We start from the raw sequence: 22,889 nt of genomic DNA, 5'->3' as shown, positions 1-22,889 counted from the left end.
ACACCATTTTTCTTTGTCTTTCCTCTCTCTTGCAAGTGAGGGGAACACCCTGTTGCAACAGTTCAATAAAGGCCAAGCCTACAGGCTGCTGTTTTGCTCCAAGTTATCCTGGTTGGTGTCTTTGTTTTGTCCAAGGGAGCCCTCGGATTTTTCCGGTAACAATTGTGATTACAAAAATTGAAAATGTAATAAAAATTATTTTTAAAAAAAGAAATAAACTCAGGCTGCTGTGCACACAAACGCCACTGTCGGGGTTTCCTGGTCTCCAGGTTTGACCTGAAGTTGCAGCAGTTTAGTTTCCTTCTGCAGAGCCCCATGGTAGAGAGTGGAAGCTTGGAATGAGGGGCCCTAATGAATATTATTATTATTATTATTTGCTTTGCTTGATGAAACCTCTTGATAGCTGTTCTGCTGCCCCTCCCCTGTCAATCTGTCTCCAACCCCGGGATGCCAGAAACAGCCATGTTCCTCCGCTGATCAGCCAGGCGCCATCATGTGCTCCCATCATATTCTTCTAGATTTTGTATCCCTCCAGGGATTCTGTCAGGGATGGCTGGTTCGAAGTCCACTTCCCCTGTGTGGTGTACCTTTGAACTGCGGGCTGTGGCTTCCTGTTCCAGCAAGGTCCTCTTTGAGTTCTTGTGGTCTTCCTGAGCTCCAGCTTATATAGTCACACCTCATGTTACGTCCGCTGCATGTTACGTTCTTTCAGGTTACGTCGCGCGGCAACCCGGAAGTACTGGAAAGGGTTACTTCCGGGTTTCGCCGCTTGCGCAGACGCGCAAAATGACATCACGCGCATGTGCAGAAGCGGCGAATCACAACCCATGCGTGTGCAGACGCGCCGCTATGGGTTGAGTTCCTTTCATGTTGGGAACATGCCTCCGGAATGAATCCCGTTCGCAACTAGAGGTACCACTGTATTTGTGGTTGTACTTTGATCCTGACTTCTGGCTTGCCCTCAAGCCTACCTCCTGGTTTGCCCAGTGGGTCTAACGGACTCCTCTTTGCTGACAGGATGGTCCCATGGGCCCCACTTAGACTGCCGTCTCGTGGCCCAGCCTTGGCAGAGATCTGGCAGCCCTATTGAGAGTAGCTGGGCCCCAGCCCTGGACCCCTGGATGGTTAAGTCCAGTCTAAGGGGACTATGGGGTTGCGGCACTCATCTTGCTTTCAGGCCGAGGAAGCTGGCGTTTGTGTACAGACAGCTTTCCGGATCGTGGGGCCAGCATGGCCTAACCGCTTCTGGCACAACAGGACACTGTGACGGAAACCAGAGCGCACAGAAACGCTGTTTACCTTCCAGCCACAGCGGTACCTGTTTATCTACTTGCACTGGTGTGCTTTCAAGCTGCTAGGTTGGCAGGAGCTGGGACAGAGCAATGGGAGCTCACCCCATCACGGGGGTTCGAACCACCGACCTTCTGATCTGCAACCCCAAGAACCTCAGTGGTTTACACCACAGCGCCACCCAGCTCTGGACCCTGGCGTTCCCAGTTGAAGTCCCAAAGCCCATGACTCACAGATAATTGGGTTTCTCTAGGGCAGCCTTCTCCAACCTTCCAGATGTTTTGGACTACAACTCCCATCATCCCTGACCATTGCTGTGCTGACTGTGGTGGATGGGATTTGTAGTGCAACAACATCTGGGCGGCACCAGGTTGAGGAAGGTTGGTCTAGGGGGTTTTGTGAACTCCCCAACTAGACCAGGCTCAATTATCCCAAGATGGAAGAGATCTTGCCAGGGCTTTCGGACTCTTGCTGTCAACTAGCTTCAAGCTCCTGATTCATTTCACCTTGAGCATGTAAACAAATGAGATTGAAGCAGGTGAACATCTGAAGGGTTTGCTAAAGCAGTGCTGTGTGAGCAAGCCCCTTTCGTTTTGCAATTTTTCTTTATTTTAAGAAACCAGAGATCTCTCCACTCCCGTGATTTTTAAGTGTAGTTTCAAGAGGAGGTAAACAAGTCCAACAGTAGGGAACTGAAGGTCGACAGGGAGAGGCTCAGTCCATTAAGCTCATTGTAAAAACACTTAACAGAAGACTTCAAGTTGGCGAGTGACTTAAATAAGTACCTTTCTGGGGAGAAGGCAGTAGGGGTACTAAAGAGGTTCTTAATGGAGGTGGAGAGCGGCCCAGGGACGTTTCAAACAGTAATGTGCAAGGTGTTTTAAATGCAAACCATCAGGGTCAAAACAGTAAAAGCAAAAAAAAAAAAAAAAGGTACTTGTGTTCCCTTGCTGCATCTGTTTATTGCAAACCAGCTTTTCAAAATCTGTCAGATCGTCTTGCAACACACAACCCCCACAACTTTTCTGCAGGGAGTTTGGGATTAGGGTGGCTCTGCTGAAAGGGGTCTGTTAACCAGGGCTGCTATTCCATCCAGAAAATCTGTAAAATGGGGATATTGGTGGCAGAATCCAGCTTCCTATGAATATCAGCTGCTGGTGGTGTTGCTTTTTTAAAAGTGCAAGTTACTAGTCCTGAAAGATTTATTTGAAAGTGTGGAAGGCGATGAAATCTCCTTAGCTGAAAGAGTTTGACTTTCTGGGGGGAGGGAAAGGACTTTTGGGCTAGCTATATACCTACTTTGAATCTCATTGGCCTTGACAAGCTATTCTCTCTCAGGCTCTCCATCTGCAATGTAGGGTATAATTATATTTACAAGGTTGTTGTGGTAAGGGCTATGACTAGATAATGCATGTGAAATGCTTTTTGAACACTTGAAAGTGCTATGCAGAGTAGATGCAAGCAGCTTTTATTGCCTTGCTGTTCCACCACGCCCAAAGCTCGTTCCAAGCTCCTCCTGCTTGCTGTGCAACAACATGCTATTCTCCCTCCCCCCCCGATTATACTGTATTTTTCGATCTATAGGACGCACTTTTCCCCCTCCAAAAATGAAGGGGAAATGTGTGTGCGTCCTATGGAGCGAATGCAGGCTTTCGCTGAAGCCTGGAGAGCGAGAGGGGTCGGTGCGCACCGACTCCTCTCACTCTCCAGGCTTCAGGCAGCTATCCGCAAGCCTTCTGAGCGTGGCAGGAGTTCCCGCCGGGCTCCCAAAGCTTGCAGATAGCAGCCTGTTCTGGGGGCTGGGGTCAGGGGAAGCTCGGGCTTCCCCCATCCCCAGCCCCGCAAGCTCTGGGAGCAGCGGCGAGGTTGTGCGCAATCTTGCTGCCACTCCTGGGCTTGTTCTGGGGGCTGGGGGGGATAACTTTTTTTTCTTTATTCCCCCCCCTAAAAACTAGGTGCGCCCTATTGTCCGGTGCGCCCTATGGAGCGAAAAATATGGTATTTGATTAAGTTTCAACATTTTAAACATACACATTCAGAACACAATTTCGAACTACTTTCTCCTGTTTTTGTTGACTTCCCACCCCCTTTTGGCATGGAGTTCTTGTTGTTCCTCCCCTTCTGCACCCTATCTCGGCATGATATTCCCTTTGCAAGAATGGAAGTCCATTAGCCACAACTCAGGCTGAGCCACATGGAGGAGAAGGAAGACCCAAGGCTGCCGGCAAAACGTTTTCTTTGCACGAGGGAGAAAGTAAAAAACGAGTATGAACCCTCCAAAGGCACCAGTTAGCAGCTGCCCCTCACATACCATATATTGGGGGGGGGGGAACTGTATTAAAGTTGTTGGGTGCATGGGGAACACTGCGCAAGGAACTTCTGACAGCCCACCTGTCAAACATGTAGCATCGTAATGATGTCAAGTGTTGGGTTGCCCTGCCCAGCCCACCTGCCAGAGTTGGCCTACAGGGGTGAGGACAGACATGGGTGGCGCTGTGGTCTAAACCACTGAGCCTCTTGGGCTTGCTGATCAGAAGGTCGGCGGTTTGAATCCCCGCGACGGGGTGAGCTCCCATTGCTCTGTCCCAGCTCCTGCCAACCTAGCAGTTTGAAAGCACACCAGTGCAAGTAGACAAATGGGTACCGCTGTGGCAGGAAGGTAAATGGTGTTTCTGTGCACTCTGGTTTCCATCACGGTGTCCCGTTATGCCAGAAGCGGTTTAGTCCTTCTGGCCACATGACCCGGAAAGCTGTCTGTGAACAAATGCTGGTTCCCTCGGCCTGAAAGCGAGATGAGTGCTGCAACCCCATAGTCGCCTTAGACTGGACTTCACCGTCCAGGGGTCCTTTACCTTTTTAGATAAAGGTGTGGCCCACCGGGCCAAAGTGGGTACCTCACTGCTGTCTTACTGTCTGATACCTTCTGAATTCTCTGCTCTTCCATTTGTGTCCCACATTTCCAACCAGCATAATTCTTTTGCTAGCTACTTCCAAAGACTTTGTGGAGGTGGCCAGTGGCTGACAGTGGGGATTTTGGCATTCCTGGACTCAAACAGGTTCAAGAAACCTGAAAGAGCAGAGGCTACACATGTCCTCCTTCTGCTAACTTTCTACTTGCTGTTACGTAAAACATACATAAGGGCTGACTTCAAACAGATATAAGCCCGCGTGGTCCATCCTGCACAAAGTGCCTGGTCTTGCTGTTCCCAGCAAGTGTAATGGTATTAGTATGTAATGTTGTTTATATTTATAGTACTGAAAATTGTCACTTGTGACAGATGGATGACAGCAGCAAACTGAAATGCGGAGTGTCCCCCCACCACATGTTGTTTTATTTGTCATTAGGTTGCTGTTTATTATGTTGCAATGAAATTGTCCATGCGATGGTTGATTGTGAGACATACTCCTTTTTCCTCTGTTGCAAGCTGCTTTGAGCTTGGTTCTTTTTGTGGAAAGGTGGCGTAGAAATAAAACGACGACGATAGACTTAAAGTGCGCTGCGGTAACATCTGGGTGATATGTGATGTCATCTCTAAACCATTACAGTGGTACCTCAGGTTACAGACGCTTCAGGTTACAGACACTTCAGGTTACAGACTCCGCTAACCCAGAAATAGTACCTCAGGTTAAGAATTTTGCTTCAGGATGAGAACAGAAATCGTGCGGCAGTGGCAGCAGGAGGCCCCATTAGCTAAAGTGGTGCTTCAGGTTAAGAACAGTTTTCAGGTTAAGAACGAACCTCCAGAACGAATTAAGTTCTTAACCTGAGGTACCACTGTAGTTATGAAAGGACATGAGTGGATTGAGCTTGCTAAACACGACAACGGCTGACCAAATCTTACCTGAGAGAACTGAGAATTTCAGGTGCAACAGGGATTGTGGTGTTGCCATTTGAGGCAGCAGTGGTGTTACATCTTAAGAAGCAGTGGGAAGTGGGGAGGACTGCTATAAAATCCTGAGATCTAGAACACAGGCTTCCAAAACTGGAGAGAAGAAACCAGATTGCCTCCTCCTCACATATAAACACACTAAATTTGGATCTATTGGAGACTGGGGTGCTCTTTTCCTTTTGACAGAATTTCCGTGGCTGCAGACCACTTGGTTCTTACCCAGGTGCCTCGCCTCCAGGATGGCTCCTCCAGGCAGCGTGGCAACAACATACAAAGAGAACCATTAACCTACACTAAGGAGGTAGAGGCTGCTCCGTTGGGGCAGGTGGGGCACTGCCCCACCGATCTCCGTCTGCCTTCAGCCAGCTTCTGCCCATCCGCCTTCTCATTTATAGCCAATCCACCTGTATGTGGGCTTCACCTGCTGTTGGCTCTGACTCCATCTACAGTTTGGCCTCCTTGCCTTCCAGCCTACCTGATCTCAATCAGATGCTGGTGGCGCTGTGGTCTAAACCACTGAGCCCCTTGGGCTTGCCTATCAGAAGGTCGGTGGGTCAAATCCCCGCGATGGAGTGAGCTCCTGTTGCTCTGTCCCAGCTCCTGCCATCCTAGCAGTTCGAAAGCACGCCAGTGCAAGTAGATAAATAGGTACTGCTGTGGCAGGAAGGTAAACAGTGTTTCCGTGCGCTCTGGTTTCCATCACAGTGTCCTGAAAAGCTGTCTGTGGACAAGCGCCGGCTCCCTCAGCCTGAAAGCGACATGAGCGCCGCAACCCCAGAGTCGACTTTGACCAGACCTAACCTTCCAGGGGTCCTTTTACCTTATCTGGTGTCAAGGGGGACTAGCTGCGAAGGGACTAAAGATGCATCAGAGCATAGCTGTCAACTTTCAGATTTGAAAATAAGGGATCAGCAGCCTCACCTGTCCCGGGGACAGTCTACGGGACATCTAACAATCCAGGATAGCAGCGGGAAGCAGCAGGAAACGGCGCTGGAATAAGGGAATTTCCCGCAAAAAAAGGGGAGGTTGACAGCTATGTATCAGAGAGGTGTGTCAGGTATTATTTCTAAAGGTCTACGCCAGTGTTTCCCAAACATAGGTATCCAGCTGTTTTTGAACTACAATTCCCATCATCCCTTACTTAGCTAGGGATGATGGGAGTTGTAGTCCAAAAAACCCAAGCTTGGGAAACACTGGTTTGCATCAAAGAGACCCCTGATTGGGGGGGGGGGGCAATAGATCCTGGGTTGTTTTTTTAAGCTCAGTAGATGTGAGCTGTGCAGCATTCATCAGGAGGTAACATGAGGAAGTAATACAAACCGATGAAAGCCTGTGTAGCGTTGATGGAGAACTATTGTTAAAGAAAGACAATGAAGGGGAAACCCCTAAAGGGTAATAACACCTCGGTAAGAGATGGCTTCCAGACAGAATTTATTGGGGAAAAAGAAACTGTTTCTGAACATACTTCATTTGCCGCTGGTGGGTTTGTTTAATAAGGTTCTGCGGGGGCGGAGGGGGCATGATTTCATCTTCCTGGAAGGAGGCAAATATCAGGGCAGTGATAATACTCCTGTGGAACTGTATACTTTTTGAAAAGAAAAAAGAAAACAGGCTGCAAAGATATTTTCACTCTCCACATTAGTTGTCTAAATAAGTTAAGGCACACTACTAAGTCTCCCCAAAGTGGTTTTTTGTTTGGTCTCACGGTGGCCTATTGCGGAAAACTTCCGAAGGATGCTGAGTGGAATCCGTGATTTTAGACAAAGGCAGGTGTTCGCTTATTAAGACTGCTGTCACTCGATGCTGCAGCAGCTTTTGATCACCTGGAGACAACCATATTCTGAGGAATAATGAATTTTGGCATGGCTGCCCTCCAGGCGATTTATGATGCCCCTTCCGCCAACATCAAAACTAACAATTTAAGATGCAATTGCTTTTGCATAAGCCAAGGGATGAGGCGGGGGCTGTGTCCCCCCCCCACACTAGCTGTTTTATTGATTGAGCCATTTGTGGGGTCCAAGTGGACTCAGAAGAGCGGAAAACCCCACCTCTTTGTGAATGGCACCGTCCAGTACTGTGCTGCTGTCTGTTGTTCAGGAGATAGCTAGAGAATATGGGGCAGTCTCTGGCTTCAGAGCCAATTACAGCAAATCTTTGATGATATCTGTTCCAAGCTCTCTGTTCCAGTGCTCTCAAACCTCACTGAGAATAATTATGTCTCATTGCTTAACCCTCAAAATGGGGTGTTCTGAACTCTCCCAAGATTCGAGTCCCAATGATCTGCTTCTTTCACAATAAGATGAAAAGGGTGGCGGGAAATATTGGATAATATTTGTTGGAATGGGCAAAAGGGCACAGACCATTCAGTAGATGATCAAGAAAAGAGTCACTGATTTAATCCCTCTGGATTTGACCTTATAAGTTCCAATGAAGGGGAAGGGTGTGTCTTGTTCCTTGCCCTCCCCATCCCCTTGTCATACCACTTGGATGAATTTGTGGACAGATCTTCTCTGACAGATACATTTTGGAAGGGGCAGTGTGGCAAGATGGACCGCAGAGACTATCTTCTGTGCCACATACAGTGGTACCTTGGTTCTCAAACTTAATCCGTTCCGGAAGCCCGTTCCAAAACCAAAGCGTTCCAAAACCAAGGGGCGGTTTCCCACAGAAAGTAATGCAAAATGGATTCATCCGTTCCAGACTTTTAAAAACAACCCCTCAAACAGCAATTTAACATGAATTTTACTATCTTACGAGAGCATTGATCCATAAAATGAAAGAAATAAACAATGTACTGTACAGTACTATAAAATAAATAAGACAGTATTGTAGATGATAAAAATAAAAATTATTATTTTTTCTTACCTGCACTGATGATAGTCATTGTTTCGATGGCGGGCTTTTATCCATTTCCGCAGTCACACAATCAGTCAATCAATCAATCAATCAATCAGTCAATCAATCAATCAATCAATCAGTCAATCAATCAGTGGCTCAAGTGGGTTCCACACAGTCACAAAAACAAATTAACTGAAAAAGCATTAAAAACAAAAGCACAAAATAAAGAGCAAAAACAAAAGCACCAAACTTAATCCATTCCGGAAGTTCATTTGCCTTCCGAAATGTTCGAAAACCAAGGCGCAGCTTCTGATTGGCGCAGGTGCCCCAGAAACAATAGCTGATGGCCACATCGGACGTTCGGCTTCCGAAAAACGTTCGAAAACTGGAACACTTACTTCCGGGTTTTTGGCATTTGAGAACCAAGGTGTTTGAAAACCAAGGTACCACTGTATCCCTTTCTTGCTTTTGACCTCAGATTGAGGGGCGGGAAAGAGGCTGAACTCCCATTTTTCATGTCTTGGCTCAATAAGATCTAAGGGAGCCTTGTGCTAGATAATCCCCAATCACAAATTAAAGGAAATAAGAACCTGAGATATGTTGACATCTTTCTGCAAAAGCAGCTTCCACTTCCTAATTTTGTGGATTCAACATGGACCTCATACACTTGGCCACAGTGGGTGAAATCCATCTTTAATCTGTAGATCATATAGGAAAGGAGGAGGTTGTAAAATGGTTCCTGTGTTGATTCTTTGATGTGTCATTCTTTATTTTCACCCCATGTTTCTCACCTGGTTTCTTGTCCCCCCCCCCCCCCCAGTATTTTGCAAAGTATACCTGCTAACCATTTTATTTTTTTAAAAAAAGATATTTATTAAGATTTTCAAAATATTACAAAATAAAAATAGAAAAAAGAAAAACACAAAATAAAAATAATTAAAAACAACTCAATCTTTCCATTACTTATTTTTCATCAGCTTGTTTCCCGGACCTCCTCACGCCTCCCTTTTTTGTATTCCAATTCAGTTTGTTGGTTCAGCAAATCCTTCAACATTAAATCTTTACCTATTAGTAATCCATTTTTCATATTCCCTTATAGTATTGCAGCTAAAAACCACTTAGTTTCTATCCAGCATCGTTCTAACATTCATTAATTTTACAATATTTCTGTAAATAGTCTTTAAATTTCTTCCAATCTTCTTCCACCGACCCTGCTAACCATTTTAATTTAGATACTACGAAACGTTTTCTTTGCTTGCTGCACAAAATGAAAAAAATTCTGAAAATTAAACCCCCCCCCCCAAAAAAAACCATTCTCTATCTTCGGCTCCTCCCCATTCTTTGCAAGCAATTTTTCATTGACTTTTTCGGTAGCTGGGCTTTCAGACCAGAAGTCGTACAGTTGAGGAATAAGCAGGTGGTATTTAAAGGGGGCAGGGGAGAGAGAATAGGGCTAGACACGTTGTTGTTGTTGTCGTTGTTGTTTTTCCATTCTTTATAATCAGACTTTCATCCAGGGACGTCAAATAACTTACAGAAACATCATTCAGTCAAAAATCTAACAATAACATGCATCAAACTCACCCTCCTGTTCATTATGCATAACAGTATATACTTTTGTCCCTACTCATTTATCCTAATTTCCCCCTCTTCCTCCCTCCCCTTTAACCCCTGCCCCCCAAATTGTTCTCTCTTCAAATCTTTAACCATGTGCACAGATTATTCATTCTAATTTGGATGCTTGGGTTGGCTTCCCCCCTGCTATCCAATTCCTATAACTTGTCCATTTATTCAAAATCTTTTGACATTTGTCATTTGTGGAAAGGGTTATGTGCCCCTTCCTTCAGCCCGTTGATTCTCCCCTATAAACGTCCTCTGATCCCACATTCCTGTAACTCCGGCTAAAGTAGGTTTGGCAGTGTGTTTTCCAGTACCACTTGGTTCTACCTATAAAGGTACAGGACTCCTCTTAAGGATTTGGACTTGTTCCAAGCCTAAATCACTGTTTAAAAAAACAAAAAACACTACAGAAAGATCGGGGTGAGGCTGCACCCCACATTTTTAAGCCCTGAGATTTGAACGACTTTTCTCAGGCGAGCATCAGGAGTCTTCCTGTTGCAACCAGCTAGATAGACAACCTTGTGAAGCTGGTAATAACATGGGCAGCTCTTCTGGTTGCAAGGTAACCTTGAACGCCAGCAGCCCCTTTCAATATGGCAGCTCTTCTGGTTGCCATAGTAACAGGTACGCCAGACGAGGCTCCTGTAGGCTCTCAAAATCTCAAGGCCCCAACAGCCAAGGCCGCTTTTAAATGCTGAAAGGTTAGAAAGACTTGTGCAAAAGGCTCCACTGCAATAAAAGAGATGTTGTAGGGTCTGCCCGGCACATTTTAAATTCTTCATTCAATTTGGTTGCTTCTGTTATCCATGTGTGCTTAACTGCAGTTAATAGCTGCCATATCCATTTCCTTATTATGGCTACTGAGGTTTGGGATGAGAACCTTGCAGAACAACCTTAAGCATTTACTCAGAAGTAATCAGCCTTGAGTTCAATACTGCTTACTCTGTAGTAAGCCTGTTAAGGATTGCAGTCATCTCATTTGTCAACTACCGAGATCTGGCTGCTCCAAACATATTTATTTTTGTAATTTAGTAACTTTTTAAAATCAGACCTACAAAAAAAATTAAAGATGAGTACAAAATATACACTCAAAAATAGAATTTGTTAATGCCTATAAATAACAAATATAGATGCATTGATACATTAGATGTTAAGAAATATTGATATTTAACATCAGCTGAACTCAGGTATTAATGCTGAATTGATTAAAACTTCAGTAGTGAAAAAAGTGTCATCTTCTACCATCATATATTGTATTTCAGCATAGGAAACAAGTGGTTGCATTCAGCTACTTTTTACTCAGGAGTAGGCCCATTGAAATTAAAGGACATAAATTAGTTATAGTCATTAATTTCAGCACGGATACTTTGAGTAGCAGTTGGTTGAGTACAACCCATCAAAATATTTGTGTTCTTATCCTTTAATAATGTCAGATTTCACTTGGAAATGCTTCTAGCATGTGTTACCTGCCATACTCTCGATATTTACATCATTTAAAAGCTAAAACTGGGATTTAGCTTGCTTAGCTTGCCGGGAAAAAGAGCAAATATCTCTAGGGATATTATTGTGAGGCCTTAGGCATGAACCACCAAACAACTCAACTTTATCTTCATCCGTAAGCTTCTGAGAACCTGCTAAACAGCAAAACAAAAAACGCCAACCCTCTGCTTTCTGATCTTTTAGCCTAGGTTTTGCAGGAAGAACAACAAATGTCGGATCATGCAAAGCCGTTTTGCTTTGCTCTTGATGAATCTACTTTTCCTTGAAGTCAGTGCTGTTCAGGCAATCCTAGAGAATAAAAAATAGGCCAGAATAAAAAAAAGTAAAAATGGGAGATCTCCCCTCTCAAAGCAAGTCTGTGTCGCGTGACAAAGGCGAAGGTTCAACCCCTGCGCATGGATGCCGTCACTGGCTGCTGAGTGATCAGAAAATGTTTCCCCAGCTTGGTGTTTCCTCTTTTTTTGGAGGGGGAGGAAAGAGAACTGGTGCATTACAAGTCTCCAGCGCTGTCAGTGAGCCTGTGTACAGCCTTGTCGAGAGATGAGTTCTAACCACTAACCTTTCTGTGGGAGAAGTGGGAAGGCGTTGGGTTGAGCAAGAGAGCTTGCCACTTCCATCACATGGGCGTGCAATTTCCTGGTGCAACTGACATACATACTGATTTCATCCAAATAAGCCGAGGGGCCTGGGAGTTCCCTTTTGTTCCAGTATGTTGTGGAGAAAGGGAAACATTAGCAACCCATGAGTATTCGTGTTGTTAGGGAATCCTGGCTTTTTGTATCACCCACGTCAGGCATTTCGGTTTTGTACAATGTAGTTGATCTGGGTCATCCCAAGGGAGGGATTTGCTTGTTTTTAGTAAGGTTGCAATATTGCGCCCTGGGTATTGGTTCCCCACTGTACCTTTTTTTAAAAATTATTTTCAATTTTATACATTTCAATAATTTTACAGTATTTCAACATTTCGAAACTCGACTTCCTTCCCCCTCTTTCTGCTGTTCCTGGAATTTATTTTTTATATTTCCTGCATATTCCAAATTAACATAACTTAATCATTTATTCATCTATTATGAATGTATACTCCTATAAAACTGCAGGATATTACAATATCCCTGCCAATGTTCTTACCTGTTTACAATTTGTTTGTAAATATTCAATAAACCATTTCCATTCTTCTATTTAAAAGTTTGTTATCTTGATTTCTTATTTCCAGTAAGTTTTGCCATTTCTGCGTATTCCACAAGTTTTTGTATCCATTCTTCTTTCGTCGGGACTTCTTATTCTTTCCATTTTTGGGCAAATTACATTCTTGCCGCTGTAGTTGCATACATGAATAAATTTCTATACAGTTTGGGTAGCTCTTCCTCTATAATTCCCGAAAGGAAAGCTTCTGGGTGTTTTTTTTTTTTTTTTTACAAATGTTATTTTAACATCTTTTTCAATTATTTATCTATCATTTCCCAGTAAGCTTTAACTTTACTGCAAGACCACCACATATGATAGAAAGTACCTTCTTTCTCATTGCATTTCCAACACTTATTTAATTTCGATTTACACATTTTTGCCAATTTACTTCGTGTTAGATACCATTGATATAACATTTTCATATACAGTTGTACCTTGGTTCGCGAACGCCTTGCGAATCAAATGTTTTGGCTCCCGAATGCCACACACCAGTAAGTGAATGTTCAGGTTTGCAAAAGTTCTTTGGAACCTGGGCATCCTTCCACGGCTTCCGATTGGCTCCAGGAGCTTCCTGCAGCCAATCGGAAGCCGTGCCTTGGTTTACGAATGTTTTGGAAGTCGAATGGACTTTCGGAACGGATTCCATTCGACTTCCGAGGTACCACTGTAGTTTTCTCTTAAACCATAGCATGTTGTGAATTTCATATCTGTATTTCACAATCGTTCCTATGCTTCCATATCTATATTATAGCCAGTGTCTATTGTCTATTGTCACTGAGGATTTTACTTGCTCATCCTTTGTCCCCCAATCCAATAATATCTTATACATGTTAGACAGCACTTTAGCATTTACTTTTACATTACATTCCGACAGGTCTCTCTCCAGTTGTGATGTTTGATCCCCCTGTATCTTTTAATCTGGAAGACCGAGAGATCATGCCATCTTCTTCCCATTTCCCTCCTCACCTGTCTTTTTTTTAAAAAAATGATATTCATTACTTTTTCAAAATTTCCAACACAGCACTACAAACAAAGAGAAAAAGAAAAAAAAGAAAAAACAATACGAATACAATACAAAAACGCTACATGGACTAACAAATCAAGCAAAAACAAATAAAAACAATTTAAAAACACCTCAAACATTTTCAATATCTTATATTTCATTCACTTATTTCCAGCGACTTCCTCACACCTCCCTTTTTGTATTCCACTTCTATTATTTGTTTCAGCAATTCCTTTCCATCTTACTCTGTTTTCTGTTCTATAATTATCTTAACACATTCTTGCCATACTTTTCCTTTAATTTTCTATTAATCTATTTATACTTAATTCCTTATGACATTTCTACTAAAGCCATGTAATTTCATTCCAACATTTTTCTAACATTCCTTAATTTTACAATATTTCTATAAATAGTCTTTAAACTTTTTCCAATCTTCTTCCACCAATTCTTCACCCTGGTCTCGGATCTTGCCAGTCATTTCCGCCAATTCCCTATAGTCCATCAACTTCGTCTGCCATTGTCCAACACTTCAGTGTTTTCAAGAAGCAACCATTCTCTCAACCAGCAAAAGGCAGATGGTTCACAACGAAGTTTAAATGTCTGGCAGGGCAGGTCCACCTCCTTCTTTAGCATCCATCAATATCTTAAGCTTAACTCGAGGCTTCCTGCCCTGCCAAACAACTCTAGGAGCATCCCTCTGCCACCTCCTGAGACCCTCCATCCCATCCAGAGCTTGCAATGTTTGAAACAAAAGCAACATCCCCAGCAACACAGCAGCCCTCATCCCCACCACAATGACTCGGCCCAACAGTAACAACTTCTGATTTGTCCATATTTCCAAATCCCCCTTCTCTTCAATCCAACATCCTTCACAGTTGTCCTTAAGCAGATTCACATTTTTGGCGGTCATACTAACCCCCCAATACCTCTCTTTCTCAACCAATGTTAGTCCTGTCGCCTCCTGAAACTCTGTCAGGCTTTCCTTTTCCAATTCAGATAGGGCTCTGGTCCTCAAATTCATCCGTTCTTCTTTAAGTTCAATCATAACGAATGTCAGCTTATGTTCATCAAGTTGTCTTTGTATGGATGGGACTCTCCTCTCCAGTTGTATTACTTTAAATTCAGCAGCAAGGATTTTTTCCCTGACTTCATCTGCAGTTTGCCGTATCAGAGTAGATTCCTGTATCAGTTTCTGGGTGGTTTCTGAATTGGCATTCACCTTTTGTCCCAAATTATTTAAACTTTCTATGATTAAATCAGTTTCAATATTTGCAACATCCAATTTCACATTTATTGCATCTGTTTTCTTATGGAGTTGTTCCAGCGAATCGTTTATTTTCAATAATGCAGCCACTAAGGCCTCCTCTGTCGACATCCCGTCTGTTTTTTCCTTTCCGTTTGCCATAACACTTAAGAGATTCAAGGTCAATTCCAAAGTCTCACACTTTTCTTATCTTGCAGCTGGAAATTCCCCTAGCCCAGCTCCTATAAAGTAACCAATTTCAAAAGCTTCCACTAGGGGAAAACAGGTTGTATTTGTATCGGTCAATATGTCCTCTTTTAAACACAGTTTCAATAATCCGAAGTTAGTTTCAATTTTCAGTTACTTTCCTCCTTTTTTAAAAACAACCGGAAACAGTAGAAACAATGTATTTCTCTTATTTAGCTAGTTGTCAATGAACGTTCTAAGCGCTGTCAATGAACATTCCAAAAAAAGGAAAAAAAAACATCAGTCTTACTAACAGCCCGTTTCCAGGGTCAGAGCGGCGGTGTTTTAAGCCTCTTCGCTCTCTCCCACAGGCATACTCAATCCACAACTTCCCCCTCTCTTCTCCTGCCTCCAAGAGGGGGTTTAATGTTCTTTACCGTTGGAAATTTGATCTTTTACAAAAGACCTTCCAGGACTCCAGCTTGCAACTTCGTTGCCTCAGTCTATTTACAAAAAGGGAAGGCGGACTTCCTGTTTTGAACCTCCCCGTTACGATACCAAATTAAACTTTTAGAGATCCAATTCTTCCGTTTCAGCTCTACTCACGGGTAATTACTTTAAAGTCAAATTGTCCACAGGAAAAGGTCAGCGCTCTCCGGCAACAGCTATGCGGCTTCGCTCCGTGGAAGAAGCAGACGATTCGATGCACCGCGCCGCTCACCCCACGTCGCTCCGGAGCCCCAAAAACTGGGGTTCCCCGCGAGTGGGGGAAGGCAAAAGGTCCCGCTGAATCCTACATTCACAGGCTTCTCCCGCCTGTGATTTTAACGGGTCTCCGCCTTCGCCGTGGCAGCCAGACCCAGATTTCCACGGAGCAGATTCCTCCCGGTCAGAGGAATTCTGCCATTGCTGGAGGCGCCTCCCCCGGAAGTCCCTTCCCTCCTCACCTGTCATCCTTTCTCCCTCACCTGCATTCAGTGATGGCATCCTTTGCCTGCTACAAAAATATGTCATGCAGTGGAGAATGGCGGTTGTAGTGGGAGAAGCCACAGGTTATTTGCTTTTGAGTTAGTGGTGGATTTTAAACATGCAGGGGAAATCCCTGGGCTGCAGCCTAGTAACTTTAGCATTGAGGGTCTGGTGAATGATAAAAGTAGGGTTTAGAAAAAGTTGTTAGCTGTGGAACGCCCTCCCACCAGATGTCAAAGAGAAAAATAACTACCAAACTTTTAGAAGACATCTGAAGGCAGCCCTGTTTAGGGAAGCTTTTAATGTTTAATAGGTTATTGTATTTTAGGGTTTTGTTGGAAGCCACCCAGAGTGGCTGGGGAAACCCAGCCAGATGGGCGGGGTATAAAGAATAAATTTTAAAAAAAAAATTGGGCAGGAGAGAGAGGTGAAGCAGTTTACAATCTCTGGCAAATTTTTGTTATATAAATATCTTAAGATGCTATGAGGCCACCCTTTGGGGAAGCAATGTGGCTTTTCCCTGCAGCTTTCAATAGCTTCCCATTTAACGTCTTGTTGTCTTTTTTTCTTCTGACTTGTAGGTAACGTGTTGATTTTCCTGTTCATGCAGAAGGTCCCACACCTTTCCTAGCCATTATTTTGTTGCCTGTGTTCTTTATAGATAGATATAGATATTTTATTGGAAGAATTTAATTTATATATAAAAAAAGTGGTGAAAAGAAAAATCTGAATGAAAAAGAAAAATGCTGACTTACATTTCCATACTTTAGTATAAAAATGTGTATAGTCTTATTATCCTAATAAAAATTTTTTTATCAATAACAGAATATATTCTGTATAAAGCCATTCCAACTATCATTATATTTATCCAAATAAAGTCTGTATCTATAAGCAGTCTGTTCATATGTTGCTAATATTGTCATGTTGTCAAGCCATTGATTAAGGGGAATCGTTTTTCTATTCTTCCAGTTCATCAGTCTCAGTTTTTTAGCCACCATTAAGGCGCATAGAATCCTTTTTTTTTTTTTTTTTTTTGCTGTTCTGTCACTTTCCATACAATAGGTATATAGTTCAAAAGAACGTTCACCTTTGAAAATCTTAACTTGTTCTGTTAGCATCTTACTTATATAGTCCTGCTCTCTTTCCCAAAACCTAATAAGTATAGGACATTATAAAAGCATGTGCTTCAAAGAAGCATTATCCATATTATGTATCCAGTGTTCTTTGTGACAATCCCATATTTTAAACTAAAATGAGTTTGTTTGTTTTTTGTTTAAAAGGGATGAGTCCCAGAAAAAATCAGTATAGAAAAGGGGGGGGGGGAGTCTAAATTCTTGGGAATAGATGCATGAGCAAACAGTATCCTTCTTTGAGAAAAACACCGATATTGAAGTGTTCTCTATTGCTTTAGAAAGAGGGGAGAAAAGTTAAATAAGTGCCTTGCCTTGCTTCCATCATCAGCTCTGTTCTGAATTCTCCCTCTTCAGTTGTTATTTGCAGCTTTTATTAAACCTTCAGAGTGGTTAAAAGGTGCATCTTATATACTGACCGCATCTGTAATATAGTCATTTTTTTCTTTCCTTCTTGTCCTTTAGAATTCCATGAACTTGCCGCCAGACAAAATGAAGCTACTGAGCCAGTATGACAACGAAAAGAAATGGGAGTTGATCTGTGACCAGGTAAAAGCCCAGAGTGGCCATTCTTTTCTTTTCTTTTCTAAGTACCGTATTTTTCGCCCCATAGGACACAGTTTTTCCCCTCCAAAAATGAAGGGGAAATGTGTGTGCGTCCTATGGGGCAAATGCAGGCTTCAGGAAGCTATCCGCAAGCCTTGCAAGCCCGGCGGGAGGCTTGGGGCGGCAGCCTGCCGCCCCAAGCACGGGGAGCCCTCCGAAGCGCTCCCCGTGCTTCGGGTGAGTGTCTGCAAGGCTTGGGGCGGCAGCCGCGGCTGGGGGGGAAATAATTTTTTTTTATTCATCCCCCCCCCCAAAATGAGGTGTGTCCTATAGGCCAGTGCGCCCTATAGGACGAAAAATACGGTAATTCTATATGTTGCATTGTGAATCGGCCTTAAACCGCCATAGCTCTCAGAGTTGAGGAATAGGAAACGGCACATACCACCATGGTCCAGTTTGTCCCTGCTCTGCGGTTTTCATGACCACCTTAAAATTCTGGCAATAGATTTAGGTTTTTGGTTTTTGTTTTTGAAATAATTTTCATTAAATTTTACACAAATTTTCCAACACAACATCTGCAACACAGCGTAACAAATCCTTGGCTACCAATAGCCTAGGACTTCCATCAACCCCTTCTAATGGTTTTCTAAGTTCCTTTCTAATTATGCATTTTATTACTATGCTTATTGTTTAAAATGCAATCTTACACCAGCTCATATTAGTACTTCTCACAATAATTTGGATAGTCCTCCTTACAAAACTTCTTGCAACCCTACAAGCGATGTTAAGTACAGTGGTACCTCGGGTTACAGACGCTTCAGGTTACAGACTCTGCTAACCCAGAAATAGTACCTCAGGTTAAGAACTTTACCTCAGGATGAGAACAGAAATCGCACTGCGGCAGCGGGAAGCCTCATTAGCTAAAGTGGTACCTCAGGTTAAGAACAGTCCGGCCCACCACAAGGTCTGAGGGACAGTGGATCAGCCCACGGCTGAAAAAGTTTTCTGACCCCTGCTCTGGAGAGATGTGCACCCCCCCAAAAAATATTCTATCTCCAGCCTGAGAGTTATCCTTTCCTTTTTCTAAGGATCCAGGAACAAGTTGTTCAAAGGCAGGGTCACTTTTCAGCAGGAGCTGCTGGCAGAGAGAGAAAATATGGCACCCGTTCATGCTGTGAAGCTATATATTTCTCGCTTAATAAAGGAACAGGCTTGTGAATGATGCCGAGAAGACAGGGAAAAAAGGGGAGAGGAGTGACTCATGTGAGCTGTGCAGATGTCTGTGTGGGATTCAGCCCTTCACAGATCTGCGAAGACAGCTCTGCCACAGGGGATGTGGCATCTGAAATAGAAACTCCTGGCAATCTCAAGGTGTTTGCTGAGTGAGTGGGCAGCGGGGAAGGAGAAGGCAGCCCTGTCCTCGACTCGCTGCTCGGCGCTTAGGCGAAAATGGGTCACAAGGCCCTGTGTCACCTTTGGGGCCATCCGCTACACCTTGTGATTTGCAGCATGCGCCGTTGAGTGACGGACGAGGAGGGAAAGAGTTGGTCTCTCCGGAATCGCGTAGGATGTGGCAGGGAGTGTGGGGAAACGACCAGTTTCCTCTTCGCGGCTGTTTTATTTGCTAAGAAAAAAGTGTGCAACTGTATGTGTGAGTGCGGCTGTGGAGAAACGAGGGGAAGGGAGCGCAAGAAGCCAGTGGTAGGAAATGGGGAGTGCCTGAGGAAGGCAGAAAACAGAGAAGGGGCCCTACCGTGTGGCAAGGTTAGCTTAAGCTGCCTCAGGTGCTATAAAAGTCAATGCGGAGGGAAGCACGCAGATCAGATCCGCAGACACAAGCTACTATAAAAGTCAATACGCAGGAATTACTATTATTATTATTATTATTATTATTATTAAGCACACAGATCAGCTCTGTAGGCACAACCTAGTATAAAAGTCAATGTGGAGAGAAGCACTCAGGCCAGATCCACAGGCACAACCTAGTATAAAAGTCAATGCGGAGGGAAGCACACAGGCCAGACCCGCAGGCACAACCTAGTATAAAAGTCAATGCAGAGGGAAGCACACAGATCAGATCCGCAGGCACAACCTAGTATAAAAGTCAATGCGGAGGGAAGCACACAGATCAGATCCACAGGCACAACCTAGTATAAAAGTCAATGTGGAGGGAAGCACTCAGGCCAGACCCGCAGGCACAACCTAGTATAAAAGTCAATGCGGAGGGAAGCACACAGATCAGATCCGCAGGCACAACCTAGTATAAAAGTCAATGCGGAGGAAAGCACACAGATCAGATCCGCAGGCACGACCTACTATAAAAGTCAATGCGGAGGGAAGCACACAGATCAGATCCACAGGCACAACCTAGTATAAAAGTCAATACAGTGGTACCTCAGGTTACATACGTTTCAGGTTACATACGCTTCAGGTTACAGACTCCGCTAACCCAGAAATAGTACCTCAGGTTAAGAACCTTGCTTCAGGATGAGAACAGAAATTGTTCTCCGGTAGCGCGGCTGCAGCAGGAGACCCCATTAGCTAAAGTGGTGCTTCAGGTTAAGAACAGTTTCAGGTTAAGAACGGACCTCCGGAACGAATTAAGTACTTAACCTGAGGTACCACTGTACAGAGTGAAGCACACAGATTAGATCCACAGGCATGACCTACTATAAAAGTCAATGTGGAGGGAAGCACTCAGGCCAGATCCACAGGCACAACCTAGTATAAAAGTCAATACAGAGGGAAGCACACAGATCAGATCCGCAGGCACGACCTATAAAAGTCAATGTAAAGGGAAGCCCACAGGCCAGATCCATCCTACTAGGATGTTCTCCTGCACAAGCCCCATTGAAATGACAGGAGCACTACCATGTGACTTAAACCCTTCACGGCTTCAGAGTTTCAAAGCTGTCAGGGAAGAAACTGGCATCCATCTTTAATCAGTTTAATCCAGCTGCCGTTCTACGTTCAGTTACTATTTCCAGGGGCAAGCAAGCTCCAGGCTGCTTAAAATGGCTGCTGTCACCTTATTAGCTACATGTGTGGAATAGCTGTCCACCACCTGTCTTTCTGCCCCAAAATCTGTTTGAAATTTCACAAGCCAGAATATACAAAACAAATTTATACAGAGCCTCATGGATTATTTAGTTTGGAGAATCCCCAAAAAAGTAAAATAAGTTGCTTCATTAAAAAAAAAGCTTCTGGCAACTGGTCCTAAAATAATAATACTAAAACGATAATTACTAAAATAATATTTATTATATTAACAAAAACAGCAACAACTGTCCAGGTTGGCAGCTTCCTGGTTAACTGGCAGATTTATCCGAGACCGATTTGTTTGGAATAGCCCTCAGAATTTGTATCTAAGAGACTACGTTACTCTGTTGTAATAGAAACATGGAACGATGGGTATTTATAGTTTCAAATTCAAAAAATAAATAAACTATGTATTCGCTTTAAAAGATTTACATACCACCCACATTCCAGGGCAGTTTACCAAATATATTAAAACCACATATATTAAAAGCAATGATTCTTCAAAAATCACCATTACAGCGGGCCACAGTAGAAAATTAACAGAACATTTCACGAAAAGCTAGGATTGAAATCGGCTAATGTTGTGACAAGAAAAATGAGCCTTAAGCAGAGGTCGAAACACAATTAAGCTTGGTGCTTTAAAGTTTGTGCTTTGAGTTGTGGGTGGGGGCATTTGAAGGAATCTCTTGGACATGATGGGTTGCCTCCCCACATGGGGACTGTTTCAGAATAAAGCCTCTGCATGACAACCTGAGTTGGTATACTTCTCACATAGAGTTGACAGTATGGCTCATCCATACTTCCTTCTGCTCCCACCCCCTGCCCCATGAAGACCTGTTCTTTAGTGCTGAATCGGAACAAACAGCAATCGAGTTTTCAGTGAGTGGATTTCCGTTCGTTCCGATTTAGCGCTAGGGAAGGAGTTTTCCAGAGCAAAGCACTAGGGCAATGGCAAGTGGACTCGTGCTTTCTACGTGCGTGACATGTGGAAGTGGGGATGAGCCCTAAGTCTCTCATGTTTGTGGGACTTTGTGGGACTTAGAGTGGGGTTAAAAAGTTTAGCCCTGTTCTAAAACTTAGAAAAAAACAAAACACAGCATTGCTTAACTCAATGCTTTAGGGAATAAACAAGGTGAGGAGATCAGCTAATAGTCACAGTACATACACAGTCCTTCTTGTGCAACACACTGTGTCACAAGGATGGTGGTGCAACACAATTATCGCAGGAGGAAGAGCTGCTAGCGGCTTTCTGCACAGGACTAGAAGCTTTTACCAGGTTGTGGGGAGATGGTGTGTGTAGAGTTGTAGTCTTTTCGCAGGGAAATGGGTGGCACTGTGGTCTAAACCACTGAGCCTCTTAGGCTTGCTGATCAGAAGGTTGGCGGTTCGAATCCCTGCAACGGGGTGAGCTCCCGTTGCTCTGTCCTAGCTCCTGCCAACCTAGCAGTTCGAAAGCACACCAGTGCAAGTAGATAAATAGTTACCGCTGTGGCGGGAAGGTAAATGCCGTTTCCATGCGCTCTGGTTTCCATCACGGTGTCCCGTTCCTCCAGAAGCAGTTTAGTCTTTCTGGCCACATGACCTGGAAAGCTGTCTGTGGGCAAACGCCAGCTCCCTCGGGCTGAAAGTGAGATGAGAGCCACAACCCCATAATCACCTTTGACTGGACTTAACCGTCCAGGGGTCCTTTACCTTTTACCCATGTTTGCCTAGCAACTGCAGTACAGTGGTACCTCAGGTTAAGAATTTAATTCGTTCTGGAGGTCCGTTCTTAACCTGAAACTGTTCTTAACCTGAAGCACCACTTTAGCTAATGGGGCCTCCTGCTGCTGCCGGGCTGCCAGAGCACGATTTCTGTTCTCATCCTGAAGCAAAGTTATTCACCCGAGATACTATTTCTGCGTTAGCGGAGCCTATAACCTGAAGCGTCTGTAACCCGAGGTACCATTGTATGCTGATGTTTGGGCCCAGAAACCGCTGCAGTATCTCTGCAGGGAGACACCTGGTGTTAGGTGTTGTCTAGTCCGCTGGCCCAAATATCTGCCATGTGAATTAGTCCCTTGTTTGTGTTCTCATAGTATGTTTGTGCCTTTAGAGGCAGCTCTAAAATGCCCACCTGCAATTCGATAAAGCCTGCCTTGTTCTTCTTTTTGTGTCTCCTTCTGCAGGAAAGGTTTCAGGTCAAGAACCCACCTTCTGCCTACATCCAGAAACTGAAGAGCTATCTGGACACAGGTGCATTCAGCGGAAAGGTGACTGGACGATGCAACCATAATCGTATTCTATGCTGTCCCCTGATTTCCTTTCCAGCTTGTCCTCCTACCCAGAGCTATAATAGCCCACCTGGCTGGGTTTCCCCAGCCACTCTGGGCAGCTTCCAACAGAATATTAAAATACAGTAGTCTATTAAACATTAAAAGCTTCTCTAAACAGGGCTGCCTTCAGATGTC

At 43.9% G+C, this 22,889-nt stretch overlaps 1 protein-coding gene across 6 annotated transcripts in view; it reads left to right on the top strand.

Annotated features, from left to right (window-relative positions):
• Nucleotides 1-22,889, top strand: part of FMNL1 (formin like 1) — a 131,067-nt gene that overhangs the window by 32,235 nt on the left and 75,943 nt on the right. For all 6 annotated transcript variants that reach the window (XM_080976538.1, XM_080976536.1, XM_080976535.1 and 3 more), the window contains exons 2-3: nt 17,320-17,403; nt 22,608-22,691. In XM_080976538.1, coding sequence (XP_080832664.1) covers nt 17,320-17,403; nt 22,608-22,691 — 168 coding nt within the window. The remainder of the gene's footprint in view (nt 1-17,319; nt 17,404-22,607; nt 22,692-22,889) is intronic.

Source organism: Podarcis pityusensis (assembly GCF_964106645.2).
Source record: "Podarcis pityusensis genome assembly, chromosome: 13".
Classification (NCBI taxonomy): Eukaryota; Metazoa; Chordata; class Lepidosauria; order Squamata; family Lacertidae; genus Podarcis; species Podarcis pityusensis.
Note: the sequence above shows the minus strand (reverse complement) of the source record. Positions and strands in the feature narration are given on the sequence as shown.